This window comes from Sinohyriopsis cumingii, chromosome 11 (assembly GCF_028554795.1).
Source record: "Sinohyriopsis cumingii isolate HCF-2022 chromosome 11, ASM2855479v2, whole genome shotgun sequence".
Lineage (NCBI taxonomy): Eukaryota > Metazoa > Mollusca > Bivalvia > Unionida > Unionidae > Sinohyriopsis > Sinohyriopsis cumingii.
The window spans coordinates 71,866,472-71,880,294 of record NC_142971.1 but is presented as its reverse complement, the minus strand read 5'-3'; the positions used below and the strand labels follow the sequence as shown (position 1 = coordinate 71,880,294).

General features: G+C 36.1%; 2 protein-coding genes across 14 annotated transcripts in view; one reads left to right on the top strand and one right to left on the bottom strand.

Moving 5' to 3' along the window:
• Positions 1–13,823, bottom strand: part of LOC149788704 (uncharacterized) — a 62,989-nt gene that overhangs the window by 31,518 nt on the left and 17,648 nt on the right. For 8 of the 13 annotated variants that reach the window (XR_016424209.1, XR_016424215.1, XR_016424212.1 and 5 more), the window contains one exon: positions 10,296–13,629. The gene's annotated coding sequence lies outside the window, so the exon portion shown is untranslated. Of the gene's footprint in view, positions 1–10,295; positions 13,630–13,823 lie in introns of those variants that run through there. The other 5 variants (XM_089974798.1, XM_089974801.1, XR_016424216.1 and 2 more) reach the window with 4 other exon arrangements.
• LOC149788705 (uncharacterized) lies at positions 353–10,302 on the top strand. Its single transcript, XM_089974795.1, has one exon. The coding sequence runs from the start codon at positions 9,596–9,598 to the stop codon at positions 10,202–10,204; it is 609 nt and encodes a 202-aa protein (XP_089830921.1). The 5' UTR covers positions 353–9,595; the 3' UTR covers positions 10,205–10,302.

Below are 13,823 nucleotides of genomic sequence, written 5' to 3'. Positions count from 1 at the left end.
TAGAAGGCCCCTTGATGTATATACATATTGCCATTATAAGAGTACATCAAAAGAACATGATGCAATAGCTGGGCGGCAAGTTCAAAGGCTTTGTCTGGTGGCCAGGTAGATAATGCACTGATATATACAGTGATTGAATTCAGAGTCAGAAAAACCCAGAGATGTACATGTGGTCATTTATAAATGTACATCAAATAAACAACTTTGGCTTTAGTTATTGTGTTCATTTCCGAATGTATTGGAATAAGTTGTGCACGAGAATAAAATCATGTTGAGACTTAGAGAAAATGCTATTCGTAAATTTGGATAAGTATTTTGGGGTTAAACGGCAAACGTACGAAGATTGTAACGAGATTCAGAAGAGTGCTAAGGCTGCTATAATTGATAGTTCGGATAGGACAGTAGCTAAGTGTAAGAAAGTGTGTGATGCCTAGCTTAGTGTTTGGAGTAAGTCCTTACTTGGATTGGCAAAATTCAGTATCACTCTGATGGACGAACAAGAGCTATTTAAGAGGTACATTGACTGACCTTACTTTTTTTTTTTAAAACGCCCCTCGCCTTAACCCGGTTAGTTCTAGTGTTGTAGCGAAATGTATTCATTAATACACCAGTAGCTAGGCCTAGTTTTGATATCAATTACGTTGACAAACAAACTCTTGCCCATTCACAAGCATATGTTTTGATAGCTGATTGATCATTAACCATTTTCCGAGTAAGGTAGCAAATATAAATTTCCTGCATGATATCCTTTGATGACAAAACATACAATCGTGTGTTTTATGATCAGAATCGGTGATCTGGATATACATTAACTGCCTCTTGTACATATTTCATCATAAAATTAGTTTGAAACTGTAAGTGAACAAGTAGGCCTAACGGGAAACAATGGCGGACTTGGCTAAGTCTGGGATGCATCATTTTATTAGATTGTCTATTTTCGTAAATCATAGGCAAATATTTTCAGAAAAATATACAAATCATTGAAAGCAATGCCAATCTATTATTTTATTATGTAGGTCAGAAACGTATGGGACAATGCTATGGTGTGGAATTCGCCAGATGCGCTTTAAGGTCTAAGCTGCTTTCCAACTTGACACGTAGTTACGAAAATACGGGGGAAAACAGCAAATCAGATATTATTTAACCATTGCCTAAAATTACTACAAGGACGTAGACAAATAAATAAGCCATAAATTTGCAATCATGTCAATGGACTGTTGTAATGAAGCCATATTAAAGTGAGTGATTACATTACGCAAACCTCACTATCAAAAAATAGATGCAATCACGTCTGTGTTGTTTCTTTAGGAAAGAAGGGACTGCAACTTTTGATGGTGGTGCTCCAATTTTTACCAAAATGGGAGTCCTGGACTACTAGTTTTAAAATTCTAGCAAGACCGATGTCTTAGTCCTAATGGATCTGTAATCCAGGTCATCACTACAGGAGTTCCTGCAAATCCATTAGCAATATGCCAGGACAAAGGTAGGGATATATTTATTGTCACAGATTTGGAAGATAAAAGAAAACTACATATTTATCGATTAAAATGAAGATCTTTGAGTAGGAATATAGTTGTAAACCAGTCATGAGATTTCAGTCTGATGCAGGACAATATATATAGAAGCTTTACCTAAAGGGTATGTCCGACTCCTTTGTGTCTAGAGTACTATATTTCCTTAAGACGTACACTGGATGCGAGAAACAAACTACATCCCAGTTTAGATATCATTCCCTACAGTACACGATTATACAGGTTATCAAATATCGTTTAGTTCAATGTTATTCACTTAAACATTAACATCAATCTTGTAATCGCTAATATGTAAATATTTACACCAATATGATTTAAATTTTATCTTAAACCCATCAGTAAATATTACTCAGGTCACGTCACCTTAAATAAATGATGTTAGTTACTTTTGTGTATTAATTATCAAGTCGGTAGGTGTCAGGACCATAAATAAATAGATGAAATTGTTAATGTTGACGAGAACGATACATTTTTGTGTTAATGATAGCAGTGATTAGAGTGTTATAATAATATTTCTTCTTCTTCTTCTTATCATTATTATTATTAATTTACATTCTTATCTAATTTCCTAACTGTCTGTTATTATTTTCCGTACATGCAACATTTAAACAATAACTAGCTAGAAAATGCCGCTTGGACTAGAAATGTGCTGCCCGACTAAGGCTTGAACAAAGATTTCCCTAACTCCAAACTGCCGCGATAAGCACCTTAATTATCCGGAATGATGCAAGCGATCAGTTAGACATAGTTCCCTGGCCTTGTTAGAGGTAGGTCAGACCTACTGAGGGTTATCTTGAACCACTTTCCAATTATGACAAGCCTACATCACGTGATATTACATATTACCTCCCCAAATGTCTTGCTTGAACAAAGGAGCATCTTAATTATGCAGTGACCTCAACGAAGTGAGTTATCCACTCTAATGCAAGAACCTCATAATTTCTTTTAAGTTGATACAGTATGTATCACTGTGTGTTCATTACGCGGACAGTCAGTAATTGTACCATCATTGATACAAGAACAGTCAATAATTTTACCGTCTTTAATGTACAGACAATCAATAATTTAATTGTCTTGGATTCACGGACAGGCAATAATTTTACCGTCTTTGATACACAGACAGTCAATAATTTAATTGTCTTGGATTCGCCGTCATTGATCTGTGGACACTCAATAATTGTACTGTCATTAATACACGGACAGACTGATTTTACCGCTTTTGATACAACGATAGTCAATAATTTTACCATTTTTTGATACAACGATAGTCAATAATTTTACCATTTTTTAATACAACGATAGTCAATAATTTTACCATTTTTTGATACAACGATAGTCAATAATTTTACCATTTTTTGATACAACGATAGTCAATAATTTTACCATTTTTTCATACAACGATGGTCAATAATTTTACCATTTTTGATACAACAACAGACAATAATTTTACTGTTTTTCATACAACAACAGACAATAATTTTACCGTTTTGTATATGACAATAATTTTACCGTTTCTAATACAACAGTCAATAATTGTATCGTTTTTCATACAACGACAGACAATACTTTTACCGATTTTGATACGACTGACAGTAAGTTTACCTTTTTTGATACAACGACAGACAATAATTTTGCCGTCATTGATACACATACAGTTATTCTGCAAACCAAGATTCTGATGTAAAGTAGTATATTTATTAAACAGCAAAAACTCTGAGGGAGAAATAATAACATGTTCTTTTCAGTCTGAATTCTGATTATTATCAGGACAATGTTAAAAACTCATGTAAACTTATACGAAGGGTAACAGAGGAGACAAAAGCAAGTGATAGAAGAAAGAGAATAAGTGACGAGTCACTAAAATCATATAAATATGGTCATTTTATACTACTTATTACAACTACTTAAACTATTACTACTATACTACTATACCAATGATGATGATGATAATGATGAATAAACATTCCTTAATGGTCACCTCGAGATAAATTACACAAGCTTAGAAGACTACACATATAAACCCTTGTTCACTGCTAGCATAGCTCACTCTGTATTAACAACACGTATCAAAAGTATAAATATTTGTAGCTACATGAGTTTGTTTTATAGACTAGTTTATTTTCATCATCACCATTATCGTTCTGTACTATTGGACCATTTGTGGTCCGAATTTACTGACTTATGTTGCATCTATCTGTTTTAAAAATAATTTGGTTTTAAGGATTCTGTTTTAATTATGAAAGTCTGAAGAAAGTTGATTTGGAACTTTTAAAATATTTGTAGTGTTACAGATATTTGATTTAATTTATATCTGATTTAATTTGTGTTTGATTTGATTTGAAAATTATTTTTGAGGGGGGTGAATCTTTTTATTTTCTTTACATGTCAATGTAATGTAATTTTGTGTACAAGGAATTTGATATTTTCCAGAAAATTCAAATTGACCTGAATCTTTCCATAAATACCTAATAATAGAATCACTTGTTTCTATTTTTGACTTAGTTCCTGACCTTGATTGAGGGTCAAGTAAACAACTTTTATTCTCGAATAAAATGATTGGTTCTTATCAACTTTTATTCTGGAGTAAAATGATTGGTTCTTATCAAGGACATACAGGGGCTACGTTATTTTATTTTATATGTATACATGATCATGTGATTCTCTATTTTGCAATTAGGCATTTCCAAAATTGCGAAATAGTATTAATAGTGATGTTTAGAGAGAGAGAGATCTCAGAGAGTTTGGGGGCATTTAAACACTTGATGTCAAGTTGTTTTCTTCTGTTGTGACTAGTTTTGAGTTTTTGAGTTATATGTTAATTTTTCTTTGGATTATTTGGACTCTAAAAGATTAATTCTTTTTTCTGGAAAAATTATTGTATTCAAAGAAAATTTTTGAACAAGGTCATTTCTTGAAAATTTTGTTTGGATTTCCAAGACCGAAGGATTAATTACTGTGTTTCTACAAAGAACTGTAGACTTTAACACAGTACAAGTTATAGCATATTTTATCGCCTTCCATCTTGGATCCTTCGTCGGGACTCGAACTTGAAATCATGAGAACATTTCATTATTAGGACTTCTAAAATTTTATTCGTGGATAATTATTGGATTATTTTGGATTTGATTCTTGAAACTAAGTTCAGTTTTTTTTACATTTTTATAGTATTTTCCAGGGAAATAAATAAATTGTTATATTTTTCAAAGCTTGTTGTTTTTACTCTTTCTTGTGTTACAGTTTATTTGAGCCAAAACACGTAACATAAGAATAGCTATGACAACACCTATAACTGTGAACACGTGATTTTCATTAGTGAGAGTAGAGCGCATGTAGTTAATAAAGCAGACTCTTAACGTTGTTCAAAAGTACGGAGATAAAAATTACAACAAAAAATAAGACCGACGTAACATGTTATGTCTGAATTCACAAGACAACATTATCAATAGCTGGATTGTTTAAAAAATGAACGTGTACTTTGCCATAATACATATCTTCAAGTCACTTCTATTCCTTTCTTTCAAATTTATTTTATTCATTTTACAGGACAAGGTTGATTTGATTGACGTAAACTTGTTGTGAACATTACAGCTATTTATTTGTACCATGGATATAACTAAAACTTCTAAGTAGCTGTGTTATGAAACAAGGAGGAAAATTAGGTGACTATGTCATTATACCATATATCGTCTTCCGTGACTGTGATGACTCTGCATCTTGGAAAATGCTTGAGCGTAGGTTCTTCTGCGAGCGTTGAAAGATCTACCTCAGCTGACTTTTTCATTTTACCTGGGATCCCAATGCCAAGATTATGTTTGGTGCCAATGATGCCACGCACAGGAACTTAGTCTACACGTTCTCTGACATTTTTTGGCTTGAGTGTTTTTAAGTTCCTCAGCATGAATTCGATCGCATCCCGTTTTTCGTCGGGATGATATCTGTAACATATATCGTGTTGAATTATGATAACATCGACTCTGTTTTAGGGCTCTTGACCGGGAAGCGGACGATCGTTTTCATCCAGTTGTTGCTCTAAGGGATGCCACGGTCCGAAATATTTATGTCCTGGCAACGTCCATCCGCCACAAGGTCTTGGAAATCTTCCAATCATCACATAGACGTCCACGGCGCTACCAAGAATTTCTCTCTCAGCAGCATATACAGTCACTCACGCACAGATTTCTTTCCACGCGAAGGTCTTCGCAGCTCATGTTGATGTCACAGTACCTAAAATGGTAAATTTTTATACAGAGCCATCACACTAAGTCGCATACAACTCTGTTGTTGGCAGCATAGTTGCACATGGTCTATATTTTAGTAGTCTCCGCTGGTGACAACGATGTTGTCGGCGTCGCTTTACCTGTGAAGATCTGTGATCTTTTTGAACCACATATGGCACATCTCGATTTGATTATGAGGCTATGATTCTTCATGACCACCTTGATGGGATTGATATCCTCCATTCTGGTTTTGCACTTAAGGCAGTACAAGTTCGTGTTGGGTGTGTTATTGTATAGTGAACATTATTTTAAGTGACAAAATGACTTTGAGGGGCGCTTTTCCTTTGTACCTACTTGGGATGTAATCCATGCAGTACCATTCACACGTGCTAACGTTGACATCTTGAAGCTGTAACGTGTTGCATGCGGTTGTTGGATGTAACACACACCTTCATCAGGAAGAGGTAAACCAAACTAAAACATTCCTCTACGTCACCGTTACGTGGCTCATTGACCACGGCGACATACTGAGTGCCACATTCATCGTCATAATCTTGCAGGTTAATCAAGCAACTCTCATTGGGTGTGATGTATTAAGGAAGCTGATCCTTAGCAAAGACACCTCTGAAATTTCTAACGCTGGGTACTAATTCTTGCTTGATGTCGATGTTGGATAGCAGACGAAACGTTGTCGTATGAGTCATAGTCTCCCGCTTTAAAACTTTTTTTTCTCATATCTATGCTGGAAATACCTGTGGTTCTGGCAAATTGGAGTCCTTTTCCGATGCCGAGCAATCCTGGAAGCAATGTTCCTGCTAACAGGGGGTGCGATAAATCCTCCTTGTTTGGACAGCCGTGACGCCGACAAATTAAGAACAATTCATTTTCGTTCAGCGGCATGTTTAGCTACTGATATGGCCTGGCGATGGGTCAGCATGAGCCTGACAGGTCCTATGAGCACTAATGCTTTAGGCCTGATGGATATTGACCATTTATGCGTTGCTGCCATAGCCATACTTTTTCTGATGTGGTGACAGTGTAAAATCTACTGGAATGCACGACATGATGGTATATTAAATGATGTCGCGATGGCAGGTTTGTGTTGGAGATTTCCGCCGCGGAAATTTCTGCTACGGGCAATAACATTTCCTATCACCACTTTATGTGTAGCTCCGGTGATAGCCCCAGTCACTGAGGCGGCAAGTCCCAACAGAGCAAGAACCGATGAAAATATTTTTGGCGCCATGGTCTACACAAATGGAATAGTAGCACTGCAATAGAACCACCAGTTGTGGTTTCAGAACCATCTTGTCTCTTTGTGGTGCGATTATTTTTTTACTTTTGTCTTTTAGGCCTTGTCTATACGATGGTGTTCATTTTTCCATTCAGCACGTCCAGCGTCACGAATCGCTCTGAGGTCATCAGCGCTTAGCACACGTAATCGCCACCCGGACTGGCAATAGTCGGTCGATTAGCCACGTGTTCAAGTAATTATTACCAAGTCTAGTGTGGAAGGTTTGCTCTATTGAGTCCACTGAATAAATACAAGAAATCTAAGTCTGAACATTTACCAAATTTTCGTTATATCCTTATTTAGACCTTTGTTGACACCGCAAATGTAAATTAGTGGTATCAAAGTATTCAGTTTGTAATCGCAAGTGATAGCATGGATGGTGTTCACCACAATAGAAACAAAAACTGTTGCAAAAAGATAGAAATATTTGTGTCATAATTAGATTTTTGAGATTACGTGTGACGGAATTCAAACTTCATAATTGATTGAGCCAAAGTTTTCTTCATTTTAAGACATACCTTTATGTACAGTGTAAGTAAATCTTGAATGCTTTAATTTTTCTCCTCAGTCTTAAATAGGCAGTGAGTGAAAGGATTTTTCTTACTGATATTTTTTCTTTTCGCAGTGCAAATTGGCATAGAATTCTTTATTAAAATAAAAAAATCTATCTATCTATCTATCTATCTAGAAAATAGCAAACTACATGGCACCATTGTCTCCTTGAATCAATAATCCACCAACCCAAACATCACCTGCATCAACAGGGTTTCTTTTCGGGTTTTCCTACCATTTAACAAGTGTCTAGTTACAGACATCACTTTTAATTATTGGTCACAGAAACGATTCAAGATCTAGGGCCTTAAGCACTGAAAATAGTGTGTGCCCCCATGTAAAACTTAAAGAGCAAGATTAAAATATAGGGAAAAATGTTTTAGATTTTAACTGGTGCCCGTGTATGTGCGTAGTGAGCTTGATGGATAATCCGTATATATATATATATATATATATATATATATATATATATATATATATTTAGAGAGAGAGAGAGAGAGAGAGAATTCAGAGGAAAAAGACATTCCACTAATGAATGGATAGAATAACTTAAAATCTTCGATTAAAAATTAAAGAAGGCAAAGTTTTTGACTGATGTAGATTAATGGATAAATAGTGGACAACACACAACGATATTGGGAATGAATCGCATCTCCCCTACATGCAGTTTTGTGATGTAATAGGACAGCCAAGAGGGTGCTTTCGTAATGTTGAACTTTCCATTGAGTTGTAGTATTGTGGAAATATTCAGTATTGGATATCAAATTATGAATTTAGACAATTTTCTCCATATTTCAAAACCCACCTTGGTATCAACACTGCAACACGTATCCTTTGTTTTTCTTTGTACCAGAGACTATCTCGACCTGACCCATATAATTTTAGAGCTATTTATATTAGACAAAGTAATATGCCAAAATATTATGTGTACCAGTCAAGCCATAAACATACCCAGACACGACCTGGAAGATATAAGAGCGTGATCGGTTTAAGGCTTTCATAAATACATAAAAAGTTATACCTCAATATTAGATAGTAAAATAAAGGGAGATACCTCATAATGGCGACTGCTATAACCCATATGAATTAGGAACCAGCTTGTCAGATTTGTTTGGGATTATTCAACGTACCATGACAGCTACCATGTGCCCACACCTTTTGTCAGAGTTGTCTACAGTCCTACATAACTAGCAAGGCTAGAGAACATGAGAAAATGGGATACGTTGAATGTCCGTGGTGCAGAAAAACAGCTGGTCATTTTAAACAGAATAAACCAATTTGTGAAGGGCGTCTCTTTTTCCAGCCGACACTGTGATACAATCAATGTTACCCACGAACTCGAAAGTAGACCGTGTATGTGATGCTTGTAACTCTGAAGGGGCCTCTGTCATAGCTAAAGGCTTCTGTGCAGTATACGAGGAAACAATGTGTGAGGACTCAACTATTCTTACAATTGAGGAGTTATTGGACAACCCACAAAATGTGATGAAATTTGCTGAAGGGTTTACATGTTTTGATCATTGATCATGACGATGAAGATCTAAAATTTTACTGCAATAATCACAAAGTTGCTTGTTGTGGAATTTGCTTTTTAGAAAGCCAAAAATCTTGGTCTGATGTGAGACAGATGAAGGAGGAACTCCCTGCTCTGCTACTTAAGAAAGTTTATGGATGTAAAGGAGTCAACTATCGATGATCTTGAGTCCCAAGTTAATGGACTCACTGATCAAATCAGAGAAATCAGAAAGAAAATCAATACAGCTTTGGATGAGTTAGAGATGAATGTGAAGACGGAGGGAAGGAGAATCCACAAAGAAGTTGCTATTAGAACACAAGAAAAGAACCATAAATGTTTGTCACTGATTCATGCCATAAGAAATTCTTAAATTTGGTTTGAAACAGTCCACAAATATGGAATTGATATACAAAAATGTCTGACTGCAGAAAAAATAAAGGCACAACTAAATTTATATTACTCTCAGGTCAGAGAAAAATATGAGATGACAGACACACTGACAGTGCAGGTGAAATTCACTCCACTGGTAGAATATATTGTTTCGCTCTCATCATTTGATACTGGAAAACTTGTGACCATGATTGGCTCAACTCTTTCTATACCTGGGTTTAAGAAACCAACGAAGGAATGCCGGGTTGACAAAGTTGAAACATTTAATGTTAACATCAGTGGAGGTACACTATATTATAATGGTGTTACTTTTCTACCTAGAAACAGGGTGATGCTTGTTGATAATATCAATAGTCTGTGCATTCTTCTTAATAACTCACATCAAGTAGTCACACAATACAAACTCGCAGGAAAGCATTTTGACATTTGTGTGGTGGGTGAAGAGGAAGTGGCCGTATCTGTGTATGATCAGAATACAATTCAGATTCTATCAGTCAGGAATGATGTGATCAGTCCAGTCAGAACAATAACAACTAAACTTAAGTGCTATGGAATTACAGGAGCTGGGAAGGGAGCTGGGAAGGGAGAGATGGTTGTGGTTGGGGACTGTGGTAATAACAAGTATTGCTGGAGTCTGATCAGAAATGGGAGGTCAATTATTCTGATCAGTAAAAATCACCATCTGGATGGTGCAGCTACATAGCTCTGAATAACTCTAAAACATGAGTCTATGTTACTGTGCCTAGTAAAAATTCCCTTCATTGTTTCAATATGGAAGGCTAGAAACAGTATACCTACAGTCCTGACAACCTCAAAGGTCCATTAGGAGTAGCTGTGGACAGGGATGACACATTTATGTTGCACCGCTCCGATGGCCTAGTGGTTAGAGCATCCGCCTTGGATGCGGGAGGTCGTGGGTTCGATCCCCGGCCGAGTCATACCAAAGACTTACAAAAATGGTACTAACAGCTGCCTCGCTTGGTGCTCAGCATTAAGAGGTCAGTGTTAGGACTGGTCGGCCCAGTGTCAGGATAATGTGACTGGGTGGGACATCATGCTACATGTCTGCGGCATGATGCCCCAGTGCTAGACATCACTATAAACTGCCACATTGCAGACATCATAGCGATGTGACTGAAAAATTGTTAAAGCTATGTTAAAAATCCAAATCACACACACACACATTTATGTTGTTGGATTAGGTTCTCATAACATTCATCAGTTATCACTAGATGGGTGCATCCTACAGTCATAACTACAGGAGTGCCACCGAATCCACGTGCAATCAGTTTTGACAACTGTAGAGATATTTTTATCATTACAAACACTTTTTAAACATTATTAAACAGATCTTGAAAATGCTTAATTACATGTATTTGGACTCCAGTTTTTGATCTGGGACGCAGAAAATCACTGAGAAGGGAGGCCTCCGTACGCATGTAATAGGTGTGCCGAAAAATTCAAAGACTTGCCAGTCCTGCTTCAGCCACCTGCTTTGTGGAAAAATGTGTTTATCAATTAGCTGTGCTGATATTTACAATGACAAAATTCTGTGACTTAAAGACCCCTTGATGTACATACATGTTGCCATTTTATAAGAATACATAAAAAAGAACATGATGCAATAGTTGGGCGACAAGTTCAAAGGCTTTGACTGGCGGCCGGGTGGGAAAATGTACTGATATTTACAGTGATTGAATTCAGAGGCAGAAAGACCCAGAGATGTACATGTGGTCATTTATAACAGTACATCAAATAAACAACTTTGGCTTTCGTTATTGTGTTCATTTACGAATGTAGCGGAATAAGCAGTGCACGTGACCTCAGAATCAAGACATGTTGAGACAGATAAAATGCCATGCGTAAGTGGGTGACAAGTCGACTAAAAATGTAAACTTCGCCTTCTTCTGTTAGGAAAGCAAAAACGACTGTTTAAGAGGTACATTGACTCACCATACCATATTTTGTTTTAAATGCCCCTCGCCTTAGCCCGGTTAGTTCTAGTGTTGTAGCGAAATGTATTCATCAAGGCACCAGCAGCTAGGTCTAGTTTTTATATCAATTACGTTGACAAACAAACTCTTGCCCATTCACAAGCATTGTTTTGATAGCTGATTGACCATTAACCCTTTTCCGAATAAGGTAGCAACTATCAATTTCCTGCATGATATACATTGACGATAAAACATACAAACGTGCTTTTTAAGATCAGAATCAGTGATCTGGATATTTATTTAACAGCCTCTTATACACTATTTCATCATAAAATTAGTTTGAAACTGTAAGTGAACCAGTAGGCCTAACGGAAATAATGGCGGACTTTGCTAAGTCTGGGATGTACCAGTTTATTAGATTGTCTGTTTTCTTAAATCATCGGGCAAATATATACAGAAAAAATATACAAATCATTGAAATCAAAGCCTAGGTATTATTTTATTAAACATTTAACTTTAAAATGCAAATTATGTAGGTCAGAAACATATGGGACAATGCTAAGGCACTGATCATGTACAAGCAGAAGCCTGAAAGATTTCATCTTTTGTTGAATTGTGAGACTCTTGCTGGTAAACATGTTCACATGCAAGCTAGCACCAAATCAGTTTCATCCAGCATTTGTTGTCTGTGATTTGTGATTTTGATTTTTAACGTAGCTGTAACAATTTTTCAGTCATATCGCTATGACGTCTGCAATGTGGCAGTTTATAGTGATGTCTAGCACTGGGGCATCATGCCGCAGACATGTAGCATGATGTCCCACCCATTCACATTATCCTGACACCAGGCCGACCAGTCCTAACACTAACCTCTTAATGCTGAATGCCAAGCGAGGCAGCTGTTAGTACCATTTTTTAAGTCTCTAGTATGACTCGGCCAGGGATCGAACCCACGACCTCCCGCATCCGAGGCGGACGCTCTAACCACTAGGCCATCGGAGCGGTGGTTGTCTGTAATTTCCTCACCCATGAGATCCAAACTGGCTAACCTTTGTGAAAATTAAGATGTAAAATGTTTAGAATAACACAACAATTAAAATGATAAAGAAATTAGATAATATAGATTGTGACATTTTATTAAATTTTAAGCACAAAAATATTTTTACAATAGAAAAATTCTACGATTTTGATGACTTATTTATATTAAATGTGCCGTGCTTTCCAAATGATGCTGAACCTAAAGAAGGGAAACAACTGGTGTTAAAAAACTTTAAACCAAGATGTAAATACAAATGTCGCATGCTTGCTGTTCTTTCATATCATTTACTGCTGCAAATTCTAACATTCAGTCAATAAGAAAGCAATGTTATATGCCATATATGCTCAATGTTATATGCCATATGTGCTCAATGTTATATGCCATATGTGCTAAATGTTATACGTCATGTGCTCAATGTTATATGTCATGTGTTCAATGTTATATGCCATATGTGCTCAATGTTATATGCCATATGTGCTCAATGTTATATGCCATATGTGCTCAATGTTATATGCCATATATGCTCAATGTTATATGCCATATGTGTTCACTGTTATATGCCATATATGCTCAATGTTATATGCCATAAGTGTTCAATGTTATATGCCATATGTGTTCAATGTTATGTGCCATATGTTCTCAATGTTATATGCCATGTGTTCAATGCTATATGCCATATGTGCTCAATGTTATATGCCATATGTGTTAAATGTTATATGCCATATGTGTTCAATGTTATATGCCATCTGTACTCAATGCTATATGCCATAAGTTTAATTGTTAATATGTTAATTATTTCATGTTTGAAAATCATAACTTTTTCCTTTTCTTTTTTCTTTTTGCTGAGAATTTCTTGCAAATTAAATACTTTACAAATTTTTATACAAAACAATGAGTTGAAACTTATACTTTTATTTATTAATATTTACATATCTGAGAAGATATAAATAATAAAGTTTACAAACAACTGCAGATTCTTAGAAATATACAATACCTGGCACAGTTTCATCTCGGATTACTTTCATGCCAATTGCAGCGCTGCTGTCCATGACTCAGCATCTACGGTTGAACAGTAGGCTGACTTTCAGCCTATATTCATGCACCGCTGTGGAAATTTCACTTTCTATTGTGCCAGCTGAAGGTACTTTCCTAGAGCTGCAATTAAACAAGGACAATACAAACAGCATAACGCAGGCCAAAGCTGAATATTTCATACTGTTTAGTAATCACCTGGGAAAATTAATAACCAATGGATATCATTGCTACCACTAACTGTATACATCATTGAGTAACCTCTCTGGGGAACTGAAAAATAAATGTGGCTTGAAAACTGAACCTTCAGTTATACA

Coding starts and splice junctions, on each gene's coding strand:
- LOC149788705 (XM_089974795.1), top strand. CDS start 9,596: ATGACAGACACACTGACAGTGCAGGTGAAATTCACTCCACTGGTAGAA.